General features: G+C 36.3%; 2 protein-coding genes across 2 annotated transcripts; both read right to left on the bottom strand.

Annotated features, from left to right (window-relative positions):
* Nucleotides 1-389: 389 nt before the first annotated feature.
* Nucleotides 390-8,727, bottom strand: LOC113041203 (cytochrome P450 2C31-like). Its single transcript, XM_026199606.1, has 10 exons — nt 8,613-8,727; nt 4,785-4,993; nt 4,546-4,708; nt 4,305-4,454; nt 3,499-3,659; nt 3,155-3,331; nt 2,713-2,851; nt 2,443-2,630; nt 1,020-1,161; nt 390-946 (listed from the first exon to the last, which is right to left on the bottom strand). Exons 2-10 carry the CDS (start codon nt 4,980-4,982, stop codon nt 771-773), a joined length of 1,494 nt encoding a protein of 497 aa, XP_026055391.1. The 5' UTR covers nt 4,983-4,993; nt 8,613-8,727; the 3' UTR covers nt 390-770.
* Nucleotides 8,728-8,936: 209 nt separating this feature from the next.
* On the bottom strand, nt 8,937-15,706 carry LOC113041202 (uncharacterized). Its single transcript, XM_026199605.1, has 2 exons — nt 14,099-15,706; nt 8,937-10,609 (listed from the first exon to the last, which is right to left on the bottom strand). The coding sequence occupies exons 1-2, from the start codon at nt 14,544-14,546 to the stop codon at nt 10,389-10,391; spliced, it is 669 nt and encodes a 222-aa protein (XP_026055390.1). The 5' UTR covers nt 14,547-15,706; the 3' UTR covers nt 8,937-10,388.
* Nucleotides 15,707-15,956: the final 250 nt, after the last annotated feature.

Genomic DNA, 15,956 nt, shown 5'->3' with positions numbered 1-15,956 from the left:
ATTGTATAATTCACTGATTTCATCAAAAATATCTTAATTTGTGTTGGGTTAGGAACGACATGAGGCTGAGTAATTAATGACAAAATCTTCATATTTGGGTGAAGTATCCCTTTAATATGGGCTATTTCCTGAAAAACACTGTAATAAACTTTTTGGGGAAAAAATGTATAACTTTATTCAGAAGATATGAGTTTAAATGATCAAAAGTGACTGTAAAGGCATTTATAATATAAAAAAAAAGGTTTCTATTTCAAATAAATGCTGTTCTTTTGAACTTTCATAAAAGACTCCTAAAAAAATACATATCAGTTTCCATTAAAAAACATTTAGCAGCACAACCGTTTTCAACATTGATAATAATGAGAAATGTTCCTTGAGCAGCAAATCAGCATATTAGAATGATTTCTGAAGGATCACGTGACACTGAAAACTAGAATAATGATGCTAAAAATTCAGGTTAATCTTATCACACTTAAAAAAGAAAGAAATATTGAAATTGAAACTGCCATAAGATTTCACAATATTACTGGATTTATCTTGCTAAATCTGATTTCCCTGCATTTGATGACCAGACAGTATATAAGCAGAAACGAAGTACTAAAAGAAGAAAATCAGATCAATTTCCTTTCAAAATGAATTAAATTCCTTCAGTAATGACTGTTAGTGAGCCACAGCTGTGGATTCCTGTGGGAAAAGAACCCATATAATGAACACTGGTGCTTGAACATGATTCTGGAGCGGAGCTGATTTCTGAATGATTAAAATCTACACTATCGAGGCACAGCACGTATCTGGAAGGGTTCAGGACCAGATGAGACGCTGATAGTTCCTTTCAGACTCAACGTTTGTCCCTCAAGAGGCAGGAAGGTGTAACGCTGCATCAGAGACGTGAAGAAGAGGAAGAGCTCCATTCGAGCGAGCTGCTCACCTGGACACATCCTCTTACCTGGAAAGCAGGCTCTGGATCAGTAAACTCAGAGTTAACTCACAGTACTACAGCTGAATGGACAACGACCTACCTATTGAAAATGGGATGAAATGGTCTTTCTTCAAAAACTTGCCATTTTCATCCAGAAAGTGAGCAGGATTGAATTCATACGGAGTGCTGAACTCATTCTTATCCTGTAGGACTGACTTCAGCAGTGGCATCACTACCACACCCTGTGATAAACCAACAGAAGTTGCAGATTCATTCACATACATACAGTGGGGCTCGAAAGTTTGGGCACCCTTCGCAGAATCTGTGAAAATGTGAATAGTTTTCAAGAAATAAGAGAGATCATACTAAATGCATGTTATTTTTAATTCAGGACTGTCCTGAGTAATATATTGTACATAAAAGATGTTTACATTTAGTCCACAAGTCCAAAAAAAAAATCGCTGAAATCATTAAAATAACCCCATTCATAAGTTTGGGAACCCTTGGTTCTTAATACTGTGTGCAGTTACCTGATGATCCACGCATGTCTTTCTGTTTTGTGATGGTTGTGCATGAGTCCCTTGTTTGTTCTGAACAGTTAAACTGAGAACTGTTCTTCAGAAAAATCTTTAAGGTCCTGCAGATTCTTCAGTTTTCCATCATCTTTGCATATTTGAACCCTTTCCAGCAGTGACTGTATGATTTTGAGAGACATCTTTTCACACTGAGGATAATTAAGGGACTCAAACACAACTATTAAAAAAGATTCAAACATTCACTGATGCTCCAGAAGGAAACTGGATGCATTAAGAGCTGGGGGGTGAAAACTTTTGAACAGGATGAAGATGGCCAAATTGTTTTTATTTTGTTGAAATATAATTTTTTCCCATTTAGTTCTGCCCTTCGTAAGCAACAGAAGATACTTGTATGTTTCCCGGATCACAAATAAAGTACAATTTACCTTGATCTTCAAATTCCAAAAGTTTTCACACCCCCCCCCCCCCCCCCATCTTAATGCATCCTGTTTCCTTCTGAAGCATCAGTAAATGTTTTAATCCTTTTTAAAAGTGGTGTTTGAGTGCCTCAGTTGAAAAGATGTCTCTTAAAATCATACAGTTACTGCTGGAAAGGGTTCAAAAATGCAAAGATGCTGGAAAACTGAAGAATCTGTTTAACAGTTTAACTGTTCAGAACAAACAAAGGACTCATGCACAACCATCACAAAACAGAAAGACAGTCGAGGATCATCAGGTAACAGAACACACTATTAAGAACCAAGGGTTCCCAAACTTATGAATGGGGTTATTTTAATGATTTCAGCGATTTATTTTGTCTTGTGGACTAAATGTAAACATCTTTTATGTACAATATCTTACTCAGGAGAGAACTAAATAAAAAATAACATGCTTTTAGTATGATCTCTCTTATTTCTTTTTAATCATTCATAGATTCTGCAAGGGGTGCCCAAACTTTCGAGCCCCACTGTAAATGCTGTATGGTGCAAGACACAAAAACCAAATAACCTTCGGGATGAGACGTCCTCCCACTGTCGTGTCCTTGTTGGCCATTCTGGGAGGCGTGAAGGTAACAATGTTGGCAAACCTCTGGATTTCATGGATCACTGCATAGGTGTACGGCAGATTTGTTCGGTCATCCATCAGTGGTTGGCGTGTCTGTCCAATCACCTGATCGATCTCAGACTGGACTTTCTCTGAGTCAACGAAGAGCATGCTGATGGTCGTTTTTGAAGGCAAGCAACAGGAAATGACTATTTTGATCGATTGCTATCCCACCTTGTGCCTCTGGGTACTTGATCATGAAGAGTAAGGCCCATCTGAGTGTGTTAGAGGTGGTTTCTGTCCCTGCTCCAAACAGATCCACCACACAGTACATCAGGTTGTCCTCAGTGAACTCCGCCTCACTGTCCTTACACTGGGAATGATGAAATACAAAAAAACAGAGGAAAAATTTTTATTTCACATATGCAAAAAATATATATATTATTTAATAATGTATAATATATATATACAAATTTCAGATCTGTTTTTAATCCGTTTCAAAACATACTTCATTTTAAATTCAGTAGTTATGTTTCACTATAAATGCTGTAACTTCATCATTATTAGGCAAAAAGCATCTTTCTGTAGGTCAGACATGAAAATTTACAAAAGAGGTGCTAACGCATGTCCCGACTACCAATAACGGTCTCTTAAAAGAACAGAAATACACCGATACCTTCTCAATCTCTTCCAGATAACAGTCGATGTAGTCTCTGGGGTTGGACGGGTCTCTCTCCTCCTTGTGTTTTCTGATTTCCTCCTGCAGGAAGGGTTTCAGTTTAGATATGCTGGCGAAGGCCGTGTGGTGTTTTCCAGGCAGCATCGACATGAGGGTGGGAAACTGATTATATAACTGGAAAGAGACAAATAAAGGACAAACAATGCAATACTTTTCAGAAAACATGAAATTTGGTTCAATTGACAAGTACTATGCTACAGCATTCATTTCGTTTCAGTTTATTAACTAGTTTTTGGGTTAAGTCTTTTTATTAGCCTTGTGAAAGCAGGCTGATCTCGTACCCGTCCCCAGTTCGAGATGGGAAGCTGTAAGAATTCATCTAAATACTTCTGCATCAGATGAAAATTGTGGTCATCATACTCAAACCTGTGACCAAACACCAACCCACAGATTATATTAGCCACAGCATCCGTCACAAAATGCTGAGGGTCGAAGGGCAAACCTAGAAACACAATAGAGAAAGAAAAGAGCAATGTTATGAGGTCAAAATGCTTTTATTCACACATTTGCTCACAATTATGGAATTGATTTTTTATTTTTATTTTTACATTTTATTTTTTTATCATTTATGATCATTTTTTATACTTATTATTATTTTATTGCTTAATGCATTTATGATATTTTATTTTAATATTTAATATTAAATTATTGTCAGTTATATTGTTTAAAGGTTATTTATTATCATTACATTTTATAGGTTTTTTTATGATGATTATTAGTATTAGTATAATTAGCTATTATTATTAAAACATTTTTTTACAGGTACAAAACAAATCCCGGATTTTCAATGTGGTCTCAGACTTTTGAATCTCACTGTGTATGTTTTTAAACGAAAAGAGAAAAATTCAATAAGATGATCTCTCATGTGGTTTCCTATATATTTGACCTTCAAAGGACACTTGCACTGGCAGATGGTGGCCTGTAGAGGACAGTATGTACATAAGGCCCTTCAAGACATGCTTGTGACACTGAAAATGTCCCTTCCTGGTTTTGAAACATTTCACTGGAGTTTTGGTATAAGAATGACAGCAATCTTGTTTGTAGAGTAGAAGAAATGGTGTTTATCCCTACACTGTTGCTCACTGACCTCGTTCAGTCTGTATAGAGTCACAGAGAAAGCGACACTCCTGCAGGATGAAGTTTTCTAGAGTTTTCTTCCCCACACCAAAGTATTTTAGAGTCGCCAGAGCAAAACGCCTCTGCTGACGCCACATGTGTCCGCTGGACATAATAAGACCTAAACAGACAGAATGAAGTGTGCAAAGGTCAATTTTAGAATCAAAGTATTAAATCTGATTGCTCCAATATCGCTTTTTCTGCATCTGTACCTTTCCCTTTACTGAGCTTGTCAACTATAGGGAAGTACGGCCGGTCTGTGAAGATGTCCGCCTGCTCCACAAACGCCTCTTTGAAACTCTCGTATCCAGTGAGCAGTATGCAAGGTTTGTTTCCCAGATACAGTGTGCTCACATCTCCATACCTCTCAGCAATCTGATCGACATGATCTGGACATGTTACACATTCACTCAGAATTGTTTAACACATTTGCATTTGATATGTGACTTACCCTCTGAAAGGCGCCAAGAGGATCACTAAAGCCTATATTTAAAAAGTTTCCAACCAAAGGCAGGGGGAAGGGTCCTGGCGGCATGTTGTTTGTAAGAACATCTCGCAGGTGTTTGACCAGCAGCAGCACACACAGAAAGATCAGGAGACCCTGAACATCCATCCACTGACCCATCAGCTGTGACAGAACTGACGCCATGCTTACTGATACTAGAGGCAGGTTACACACAAATATATCATTTATAAATTCATTAAAAAATATATATATATATATATAAAATCAAAATTGTATATTTTAATAATATGGACCAAAGATAAAATGAACTAACACTATACAATTGCATTTGTATTAATTAACATTAACAAAGCGTAATAAATACTTTAACAAATGTAGTGCTTATTGTGAGTTAATGTTAACCAATGCAATAACGAATGCTTCCTTATGTAAAGAGTTACCCATTAAATATAAATTGGTGGGACGTGTTGTGTCTCACATCTCAAGAATCAGTGAGTTTCTGACTAATAGTCCTGAACTTCCAAACGCTGTCCGCTGAACTAGGACATTGAATTTGAAACATGTCAAAGAGAAAATACTGCTAATTATCATACAGGTCCCATTGAGGAACTCGGATCAGATCAATCAATTCACACAAGAAAATATATTACACTATTGACCTTGCAAACGCATGAATGTTGTCAGTTATGAATTTTTATGACATACTTCTGTGGCACCTGATGTGTATGAAGCGGCGATGGCCTACTTTCCTACAGATGTTTAGTGCATTATTGTTTTATTAGCAGGCTTTAGAGAAGAACTTCCATAAAATCTCCTTCAGCTCCATCTGAGAACTGCTTCCTAACTGAATAAAGCCGAATAATCAAGTACAAGCAGGATGGCTGTTGGGCCAGAAACACAACTATCTGAATGTTAATATGGGCTAATTACAATCGCATCTCCACTTGCCTTCATGCTTGATCCCATTTAAGGCTTATGGAATTGTGGTAACATTTCATTATTGTGCTAAAACACACTTCATTAATTTTAATAAGCGGGTGGAGATAATTGGCTGTTCTTAATGTCACAACCGCAGCAGATCAGACTCAAACTGAGGAGTGCGAGTTCACACACAAACACAATAAATTACATACTAACTTAACTTTCTACTCATTGCATAATGTGTTTAAATACACACACGTTCATGGCCTAACCCTTGCAAACTAATACTGCATAATCTGCAGTGCATAACAGTGCAAACTGTAACACTCAATGTCCAAAAACTGTCCAACTTGCATGAATACTGAACTTATTATTTTTATTTTTTTAACTGGAAATAACCCCAACCCTAATAGTTAAAAAAATAGTTAAGAAAAAAACGAAACGTGTCAAGTTCTGTGTAATTTGTGCCAGTTTTACAGTACATTTAAAAATGATAATCATGATAAAGATAAAAATAAAAACCTTACCTTAACCAAGTAAAAAGCATAGAATTCATGCAAATGAGCATCAGTAAATGTTTTCACCTTTTGTAATAGTGGTGTATGAGTCCCTCAGTTGTTCTTAGTGTGAAAATATGGATCTCAAAATCATACTATTTGGAAAATTTTTCAAATATGCAGAAGATGAAAACTGAAGAATGTGGAGGAGCTGGAGGATTTTTCTGAAGAACAGCAGGCAGTTGAGCTGCTCAGGACTAACAAGGGACTCATGAACAACTATCTCAAAATATTAAAACAACCAGGATTAACACATTAAGATTCAAGGGTAGCTATTGTATGTAAACTTTTGAATGGGGTCAATTTTATAAATTCAGTCATATATATATATATATATATATATATATATATATATATATATATATGACTGAATTTATAAAATTGACCCCATTCAAAAGTTTACATACAATTTATATATATGTATATATATATATATATATATATATATATATATATATATATTTGTGTGTATGTATATATATATATATATATATATATATATATATATATATATATATATATATATATATATATACACACACACACACACAAATCGGTACGAGGCTTTCGGTTCGGTACGCGGTACTTATTATGTACCGAACGGTTCGTTTGACTAATTAATTATATGGAAAATAAATAAAAAATTGTGAAATATAATGATATGCGTTCAACAAGGTAGCCCAATAACCCAAACGACATAACAGGCAACTCCCCTGACACCCCCGAAGAAGAAAAAGACACCAACTTATATGTTTATGTTAGGCTACTCAGTCAGGAGCTCCCTCACTCAGTACGCGCTGAAGTCTCGTTGCAAAATGGCCAATGCGTTTAACAGACCAGAAATAGAAGATCCTCCAATTACCAACAGGTCTGGTGTTTGAGTGCACTTTACCAATCGATCGGGGCATCCAAACAAGCACGGAAATCAAAATGGACTAACTTTAGTACTGTACTGTGTCTGAATTTCCTGAGCAGTACGATACAATTAACAGGCCTGCACGTTATTAGATAGAAGAACTGTTATAAATAGAACGTATGCACGGGCAGTTTTGAAAACTCCACCTACTTTGCTCTTGGCATAGTGCAGCGCAAATCGCGTTGTATCTGAAGGGCAACGCTGAGCCCAGGGTCCAGCGCCGCACATACCGCGTCCTGTGTGAAAGACCCTTTAGCCATTTTCCAACGAGCCTTCAGCGCGTACTGAGTGAGCGATCGCCTTACTCTGTAGTGGAAAACGCAGGTTTTAAGAACATGCGTAATTGAGCCCCGTTACAATATTCCTTCACGAGCTCATTTCAGCCAGACCGTAATTCCTGCTTTGTTCCAAAAAACATAAGACCTATAGAGAACCAACCAATTGAGTAAAAACACACTCAATATAATGAGTTATAGAGTTCCATATAAAAAGTTACATCTTTGTATTTGTTAATAACTACTACAACAATATAACATTTTCATTTTTTTATAAGGAGCTTTTTTTGTTTTATACAGTATGCTGCTAAGAAAACACCATAGAAGATGGGTAAAGAATAGCTCCATCATTGTTCAATGTAAAAAAATAAAAATAAAAACATACTTTGTTAGTTTTAATAAATAAAGCATTTTTTTTAAATCAAGGAAATTTATCTGCCATTTTTTTCTTTTTGCTGTATCTAAAACGTACCGAACCGAACCGAACCGTGACACCAGTGAATCGTATCTAACCGAACCTTGAATTTTGTGAACCGTTACACCCCTAATAAATATATATATATATATATATATATATATATATATATATATATATATATATATACATATATATATATATATATATATATATATATATATATATATATATACTTCCATACAGTAATACAGATTTTTAAAGCATGAATCGAATAAACTAATCTGACTAACTTAACACATTTAATTCATTTTTGTATGGAAGATTTCAATAAAACGTTGTGGTCTACCGTTGATATCATTTCCAATTTTATATAACGTTAAATACGTTTTTAAAATTGTTTCTGAATGTCTATTCAAATATATTTAAATTTTATTTATCACTGGTATTTTTTTAAGAATGTCCTGATTTTGAAACTCAGAGGTTTAGTATAATTTATTATTTTAAAAGGGACTTTTGCCACCTATAACTTTAGAAAGTAGGTAACGTTAACGTTAGAAGAAATCAAACCGCTAAAAGTCCCTTCATGGTAAAGGCGTTAACATTATCATTAAAAACACAACAAAGTTGGACTTTCTCCCCGACTGGGAGTTTACCTCACAAACGCAGCTGCAACACAAGCCGCATCGTAACGTTAAACACTGCATAGAAATAGATGTGTGTACTTACGAGCACTCTGTTTATTAATAAAAAATGAACGGCCGTGGAAATATAAACGCAGAGCCGCTCATATGAAAAAAACTGCAGGCGACTTTCAGCGAACGAGGAAGTGCGGAATGTTGTGATGACGTCACTACGCGCCAGCCTACTTCTTGACGTCAATGCGCATACACTCAGAATAAAAACAAAACAGTGGGAATATGAGTTATTTAATATTCATAATAGACAGTATAGTAAAAGTGTGATAGTTATTATACATGTATAAAATGTAATTATAAATATTAGGATTTCTGCACATTGGAAACCTTTGCACATCACCTTTCTGACCAGAAGACTAACTTTTGTTCTGCTTGCATTAATTAATATCACTGAAAAAGTGCCCACTAATAACTTTTTTAGATCTTCATAATGTGCCAGGCTTTGTTTTTGTAGCTGAAACAATTATGTAAAAATAAATACCAAGCAAGTTGTTTTAGATAAATTAGACATGATGTCACACATTTATTAAGGTGACTTTTGTGGCATTAGTGTAAGATACAGGACATGACATGAACCAAAAAAATAAATAAATAAATAAAATAAAATCTGTGTTTTTCTACAACTTTTGTAACATATTTTGATTATTGTTACATGGCATGACTGGACATATGAATTAGGACTACAACAAAACAAGTTTAGTATTTTTTGCAATTTTGTGACATCTGACATAACAATTATTACACTTTGGCTACAAAGGTCATAACAAGTTACTGATATGGCAGGAGTGGCCAGGTAAACTGCCTAGAGCTATTTTTCTCTTCTTTTTTTTACTTTTATTGTTAAAAATGTATGAAAGAGAGGACAGCAGAAGTTGACAAAGTTTGAAATATTTGATTATGCCTTTTTAATACACACTTACTTTAATATCTGTTTAAAAATGTGATTAAGCTTCATTATGATGAACATCTGCAATGAAACCTGAAATTATAGCCCTTTTAGTCGTGAAGTAAACAGAGATATGTATTTTTTAGGACATTTTGTCTACATATAACTCACATATATTATCAAAAGTCTATTTAACTGCAGTTTTCTACCATTTAAATATATATTTTCAGTGAGAAGTGTTTGTGTAGAATCTCTCATCTCTCTATTATAAAACACATTTTTGGTAAAATGGCTTAGATGAAAAAGCCATTGTGGATTAACTACTGATCAAGGGCTGTTTATCTAAACCATCTTCGTTACTTAAAATTTCAAAATTTCAAGCTGTAGGGAGAAGATCTCCAATCATTTCTGTTTTTAAGCAGCAGAGTCGATCACAAGAAACCTGAAATTGAGTAAAATGTGAGTATTTGCAAATACCATAAGTACTCAGCCATAAATATCTGCAAAAAGCGGGAAAATCAAACCATAGCAAGTTGCAGGTAGTGTAGGAAATGGATAACAGCAGAACACTATTCTAGATTCACAGTGCATGTCTCCACAAAACAAGAAATAAATAAACCGAAATATTGTGTGACAAGACTGATATGAATGATAAAAAAGTGTCTTTTCTCTTTCACTATTCGATTTGAAAATATAAAGTGTCTCACAGCACTCAATACGGAACATTTAATGTACTTTAAAGTGATTCCATTCCTTCTAAAGTCTCCCAGATTCTTCAGTTTTCCTCATCCCAGGATAAGTCTTCTGCCATGTGACTTCGCCACACCGGCTTTCAACATCACAGACGCTGATCAAACTAAAGCAAATGTGCTTTTCTCCTCACAATAAAGGGCTGGATCAAAGGTGAGAGTTTGGTCTCAGTCAGGTCCCACTGTAAGCTTCACGAGGTAGCTGCGAGGTCTCATCGATGGTGACCACCAGTTCTTCCGGCTTAATGGTGCTCGGGCAGTCAGAGTGATTGTACACGATGCAGCAAGTGTCGGCTGGATGCGAGAGTTCGCTCATTTCATTCATGCTGCTGCTGATGCAGTTCACCTCACTCTTGCTCCTGCGGTTGTCTGAACGGGGCCCAAACACCCACTCTGATGAGAGACACAGATTACAGATGATTATCAGTCACATCGAGACTCAAATGGATCCAGAAGGGACATTAACTTTGTGACAGGCAAGCTGGGACAATATAAAAATGGATAAGCATTATTCTAGATGCTGACTGGCCAGTAAAGCATTCCAGTCATGCTGAAGGACGTACTGTACAGCAACAGCTCTGATGTTAAACACCTGTTCTCAGGCATCCATAGAGACCAATTATTAAGCTTAGTTTACGAGGCCACACTAATTGAGATGTTTCTGAAAGACGTTCCACAAAATATGAAGCATGCAGCAACTGTTTTCAACATTAAGAAATATTTCCTGAGCAGGAAATCAGGAAGGAATTTTGAAGGATCATAGACTGGAGTAATGATGCTGAATATTCAGATTTGCATCAAAGGAATAAATTAAATTTTAAAATATATTTAAAAAGAAAATTATTATTGTAAATTCTAATAATATTTCACAATATTACTGTTTTTACTGTAGTTTGAATCGAATAATTGGTGAGCATAATATATATATTTTTTATATATAAATAAAAAAGTGAACAGAAGTGTGTTTGCAAAAATAATGTTTCAATTACACTTTTTGTCTTAAAAATTTTAACTTGCAGGGTATTACAAGTGTGTTTTTTTTCTCCCATAACACTAAATGGAAAAAAATTACCACCACACATGCTTACATCTGCCTAAGGGTTTCAAAATAGTGCTTCTCAAACAAATGTGTCCTTATCCTCTCCACATTTTAACATTATTGAAGCAGAAGCACAAGACGATGTATAAGAGCCTGTGTAGAATGTTGTTTTGGACAATGAAGAATCTTGGAGTTACAACTATTAACTACTGCATATTAGTTTTTTTCATTCAAGGCTTATTCAGTCTCAATTTTTGACAAAAATAAAATAAAATACAGATTTTAATCCGGAGGTGTTTTGCTATTATTATTATTATTAATATTATTCAGAACTTATTTTATTATTCTGTATTTTTTAGGGTCTAAAAAAAATAAGTAATAAAGACGATAGGTGATAGGAAGCACAAACCAGAAATGCCAGTAAACAGCCTCTGGCAGCAGAAGTGAGAGGTTAAACCATAGTAATCTGTACTGACAGAGGTGCAGAAATCACACAAGTTTGAGATGAAAATACATATTCATATGCAATGCACTCAAGCACATACATCTGATTACTGATGACAGTAATGTAGCAAGACTTTTGTGAGCCATACACACTTTTACAGATTCATTATTCAAACATTACACACATTATTATTCAAGGACATAAGCTTAAAAATAGGTCTTGATTAAGAGGTATGATTTCAAAAATTTAATAAAACTTAAATGATATGCAGCCCTGCTTTATGAAACAAGTTGGGTGAATCTCACTAAACCTGTCATGAACATGTCCGGATCGTACTTCACAATTCATGAAAACAAAATTGATACTCCAATTAGGAAGCAACAACAGCATCTTTCTGTAATGCAATACACACTACATATTATATATGAGCCGAGGCCTGCTGTCTGACTGCATTAAACACTTTGCAGTTCACCTATTGCGAATTAAAGTGCTACTTGATTAATGATTTATACAACTGTAATGAACCGCCATCTAGTCTGAACGCTCCATAGCTGAAACCACCAGCCTACTGTATATATGCTGCCAAAGGCTGGAATAAATGCATTTGCCTTTGACTCAAAGAGCATGCTGGAATAGATGAGCAGAACTCTGTAGTGCGTGAGTAAACAAATGTGGCTGATAAAAACTTTCCACATAATAATGAATGTATGCCAATTAGGAGAGAAATGAGCATGATAAAATTATCAGGATGTTAAAAAGGATTTTTACAAAATAAAAATAAAAATTAAAAAAACTTTGAAAGAATAATGTGTAATATGATGTCTTTTTAAAATGTGCATGCAATAAACTATTAAATAAATAACATACAACTGAATAAAAAACACAGTAATTTCTAGCTCATAAGCCATGCTAATATGTGTTCTGCACATGATCACACTGGTGTCAGTTGAAAATGCTATTTAAACAAAATAGATTATTTTCATTGTTTCCCCTTCCAGACAAATGCAAAGGCAAAAGTCACTGCTACTATTCTTAGGTGTCCTGAGTGGTTGCTATTGCTAAGAGGTTTCCAGGAAGTTCAGGGTAGTTGACAGATGATTTCTGTGTATTCTCTGTGGTTCCTTTTTTTCCCCCATGGCATTTTTATCATCCACAAAGAAAAAAAACTCCTGTCGCTAAGAGAAATAATGGCGCAAAAGTACATTTTGAAGAAACCCTAACCCTATTTTCCTTATCAGACAAAATGTACAGTAAACTAAAGAGAGCATTTGACTTAAACTGTATTTTACTACGATAACCTTGTCTAACCCTGTTGAAAGAAAAAAATACAGTGAGGATCTCACCAAACCGATGATCTTCACATTTACACCTCTCAGGACCGACACAAAAGCACAGAGCAACATCTACAGGAGAGTACAACCAGGGCTTTTGGAGAAATCTCTCAGGTATTGTTGAGTGCTCATGCCCCCTCTCTGCTTCATTTGTGTGCGTGTGTGTGTGTGTGTGTGTGTGTGTGTGTGTTTGTGTGTGTGTGTGTGTGTGTGTGTGTGTGTGTGTGTGTGTGTGTCCGACCTGCCTGCTTCATCGCTTCAGGTAAACGTCAAGGTCTTTGAAAAACAGAAGTGAGGGACCCTGAAGAAATTAAATGTAATTCTTTTCATCCCCTTCCGGTTACTCAACACTAGCTTTGAGAGAGAACGGGTCGGGAGGCTTGTGGAGGTGAATGTGAATGTACAATGTGAATGTCAACATTTCAGAGTTGCACGTCAAAACTGATGAAAACAGTTGTGTCCTCCATCAAGGAAAACTGACCCTACTGAATATTATGAGTCCATTACCCGCACATACATACTTATCTTATGGAGCAACATTTATGTTTTTAATTTCTGTTCAAAATGCATAGCCAAAATACACAAATATTGTCTAACAGAAAATGATTTACACAAAAAATGACAATAGACTGCAGATGAATAAGCAGCAGATATGTACAATCTGCTGAAAAACCTTAGAAGGTCCAGCATGAACAGGTTGATCTGTTAAATGGGGATTTTAAGCATTGTTCAGCTGGGAAACCAGGTCAGACTATACGTTGGTCTTGATTTTTCTTCAACAGTACAATGTACAAAACTGATGCAGACGTAGTTGCAATTATTTAGCTCGTTAGCTATAAATAGTCAAAACACACACCTAATGAAAACTTAAAGAAAACCATATAGCTGGTTTTAGAGGGGGTTTAAGCACGTTTGTTGGTTTAGACTTAGTAGTACAATAATAGAAAACGGATGCATTTGCATTTGTTTTTCATCTATTATAACAAAAACATTCATATACATGCACAGTGTTTAATAAGAGCGTTGTTTGAATGATCAAATATATTACATTTCCAGAATGCACTTACCCACAAACTCGTGCACGAGATCCTTCACCAGGTGCCCGACGATCGCGTACGCCACGGCCACCACCACCAGCGCGGCCATAACCAGGTACAGCACCGCCTTGGGCAGCTGTATCGAGTCCCTCGGCGGCGTCCTGTAGTCTGTGTACTGCAGGTCACTCTCGGAGTACGAGTATTGAAAGACGTGCTCCATTCCGGACGTGTGATTAGAGTTGAGCGGCGGGTGACTGGCGCTCATGCCGCTCAGGTCGGGCTCCAGAGCCGTCACCATGGTGCTCGTCACCGCTTCCACCCGGTCCATATTCTGATGAACAAATCCCGCTGATTTATTCACAAGAGGCAAGATTTGAGAGAGAAAATAGCTCCAGTCCTTGATGGCTGTGGTGTTGCATAAAAACATAATGCCTTTGGATGTTAGCCTATCACTTCTGGTGGAAGTGACCTCCGGCATCACCAGTGGATAGTTGCGCCAAACTCTTTCTGAAGTCTCTTTCAGTCTATCCAAATACTGTTCCCTTATACACGAATGTCATGACTCCTGGGTTAATAATATGCAGCTTGGAAATGTTCAAATGATTTGGAAATAAAACTACAGCTTTAGAATTATGCATACCATTTCACAACATAACTCCCAAATTCAGTATCACAGCACTATATTCTTTTCTTTAATTAGATAACATAGAACTAAATGTTCTGCAGTAGGAGCTTTGCGTATAAATAATTGGTACGCTGTATTCTATTCAGAACATTCCCAAATTCCACGTATGCGACGATCGTTCGCGTCCATAAAAATTCGAAAAGATCTAGGAATATTCTGTAACACCTCGTTGAAATGAATACCTTTCATTCTAATCAGACCGTTTCCAAGTGTCACATAATCACGATGTTTGTGATGATCTTTCGAGTCATGTTTCCTCTTTTAATAAGATAAAATGCAAACAAACGTTCTTTAAATGACAAATGGTGCAGTATGATAGGAGTTTTGAGTATAAAACATAAAACATACCGGTTTCTGAATAAACAAACGCCTATGCAGGACATTCACAAATACAGCGTTCCCCTGAAAAGTATTTCCAAATAAACACGATCCTTGCGACAATCGTTCGCATCCATAAAAAGTCGATAAAAGTACGAAAAATCCCTCCAGCAGACTACTGTCGTAACCTACACGTCATTTTGATAATGTCTCATAACTATGCAAAAATCCTAAAGTCGTGTCGCTCTCCAAGAAAGCGTTTCCACAAGCAAGACATTTGCGAGCTTCGTTCGAGTCCATAAAAAAGTCCTTAAGAGTAATAAAGATCCCTCAGCGGGTCTTCACGTCAAACGCGCAGACGGACCGATCAAATGTAACGTCAGCACGTCAGCATTTTCATCACAAGCTCCAAACACGCGCGTTTATTTTGTATGATGTGGGTGGCCGGGGGATTCAAAGCGAGTGCGTTCAAGATCGTAACGGGGGTCGCCTTCAGCAAATCTAACCCCATGTTGACCTGGAAACGGGTTTCGTGGGGGGTTTGCATCCTTTTCCCAAGGTAGAATAAGGACGACGCGCCACTCGCTCGCGCTTCCAGCCACCACTGAGAGCGCGTGCAGACAGCTGAAGGGAGCGCGGTGATGAATCCTAATTTTTGAGCTACTTTATACATTCAAAACACTTAAAACATTAGCTTTTGTCATAAGTGAAATTTTCACACGGAAAAGGGCATCTTCTTTGCAAAAAAAAAAAAAAAATAGGTTAGGGTATTTTTTTGGCCATTAACCATTGTTTTGTTGAAGGACAAGGTTGAAGGAGACTATGCAAAATCGACGGATATGTGTTTAGTATTATAAAAAATATCACATTTAAACATCACCATCA

This window comes from Carassius auratus, chromosome 23 (genome assembly GCF_003368295.1).
Source record: "Carassius auratus strain Wakin chromosome 23, ASM336829v1, whole genome shotgun sequence".
NCBI lineage: Eukaryota > Metazoa > Chordata > Actinopteri > Cypriniformes > Cyprinidae > Carassius > Carassius auratus.
This window is presented reverse-complemented; position numbering and strand designations above follow the sequence as displayed.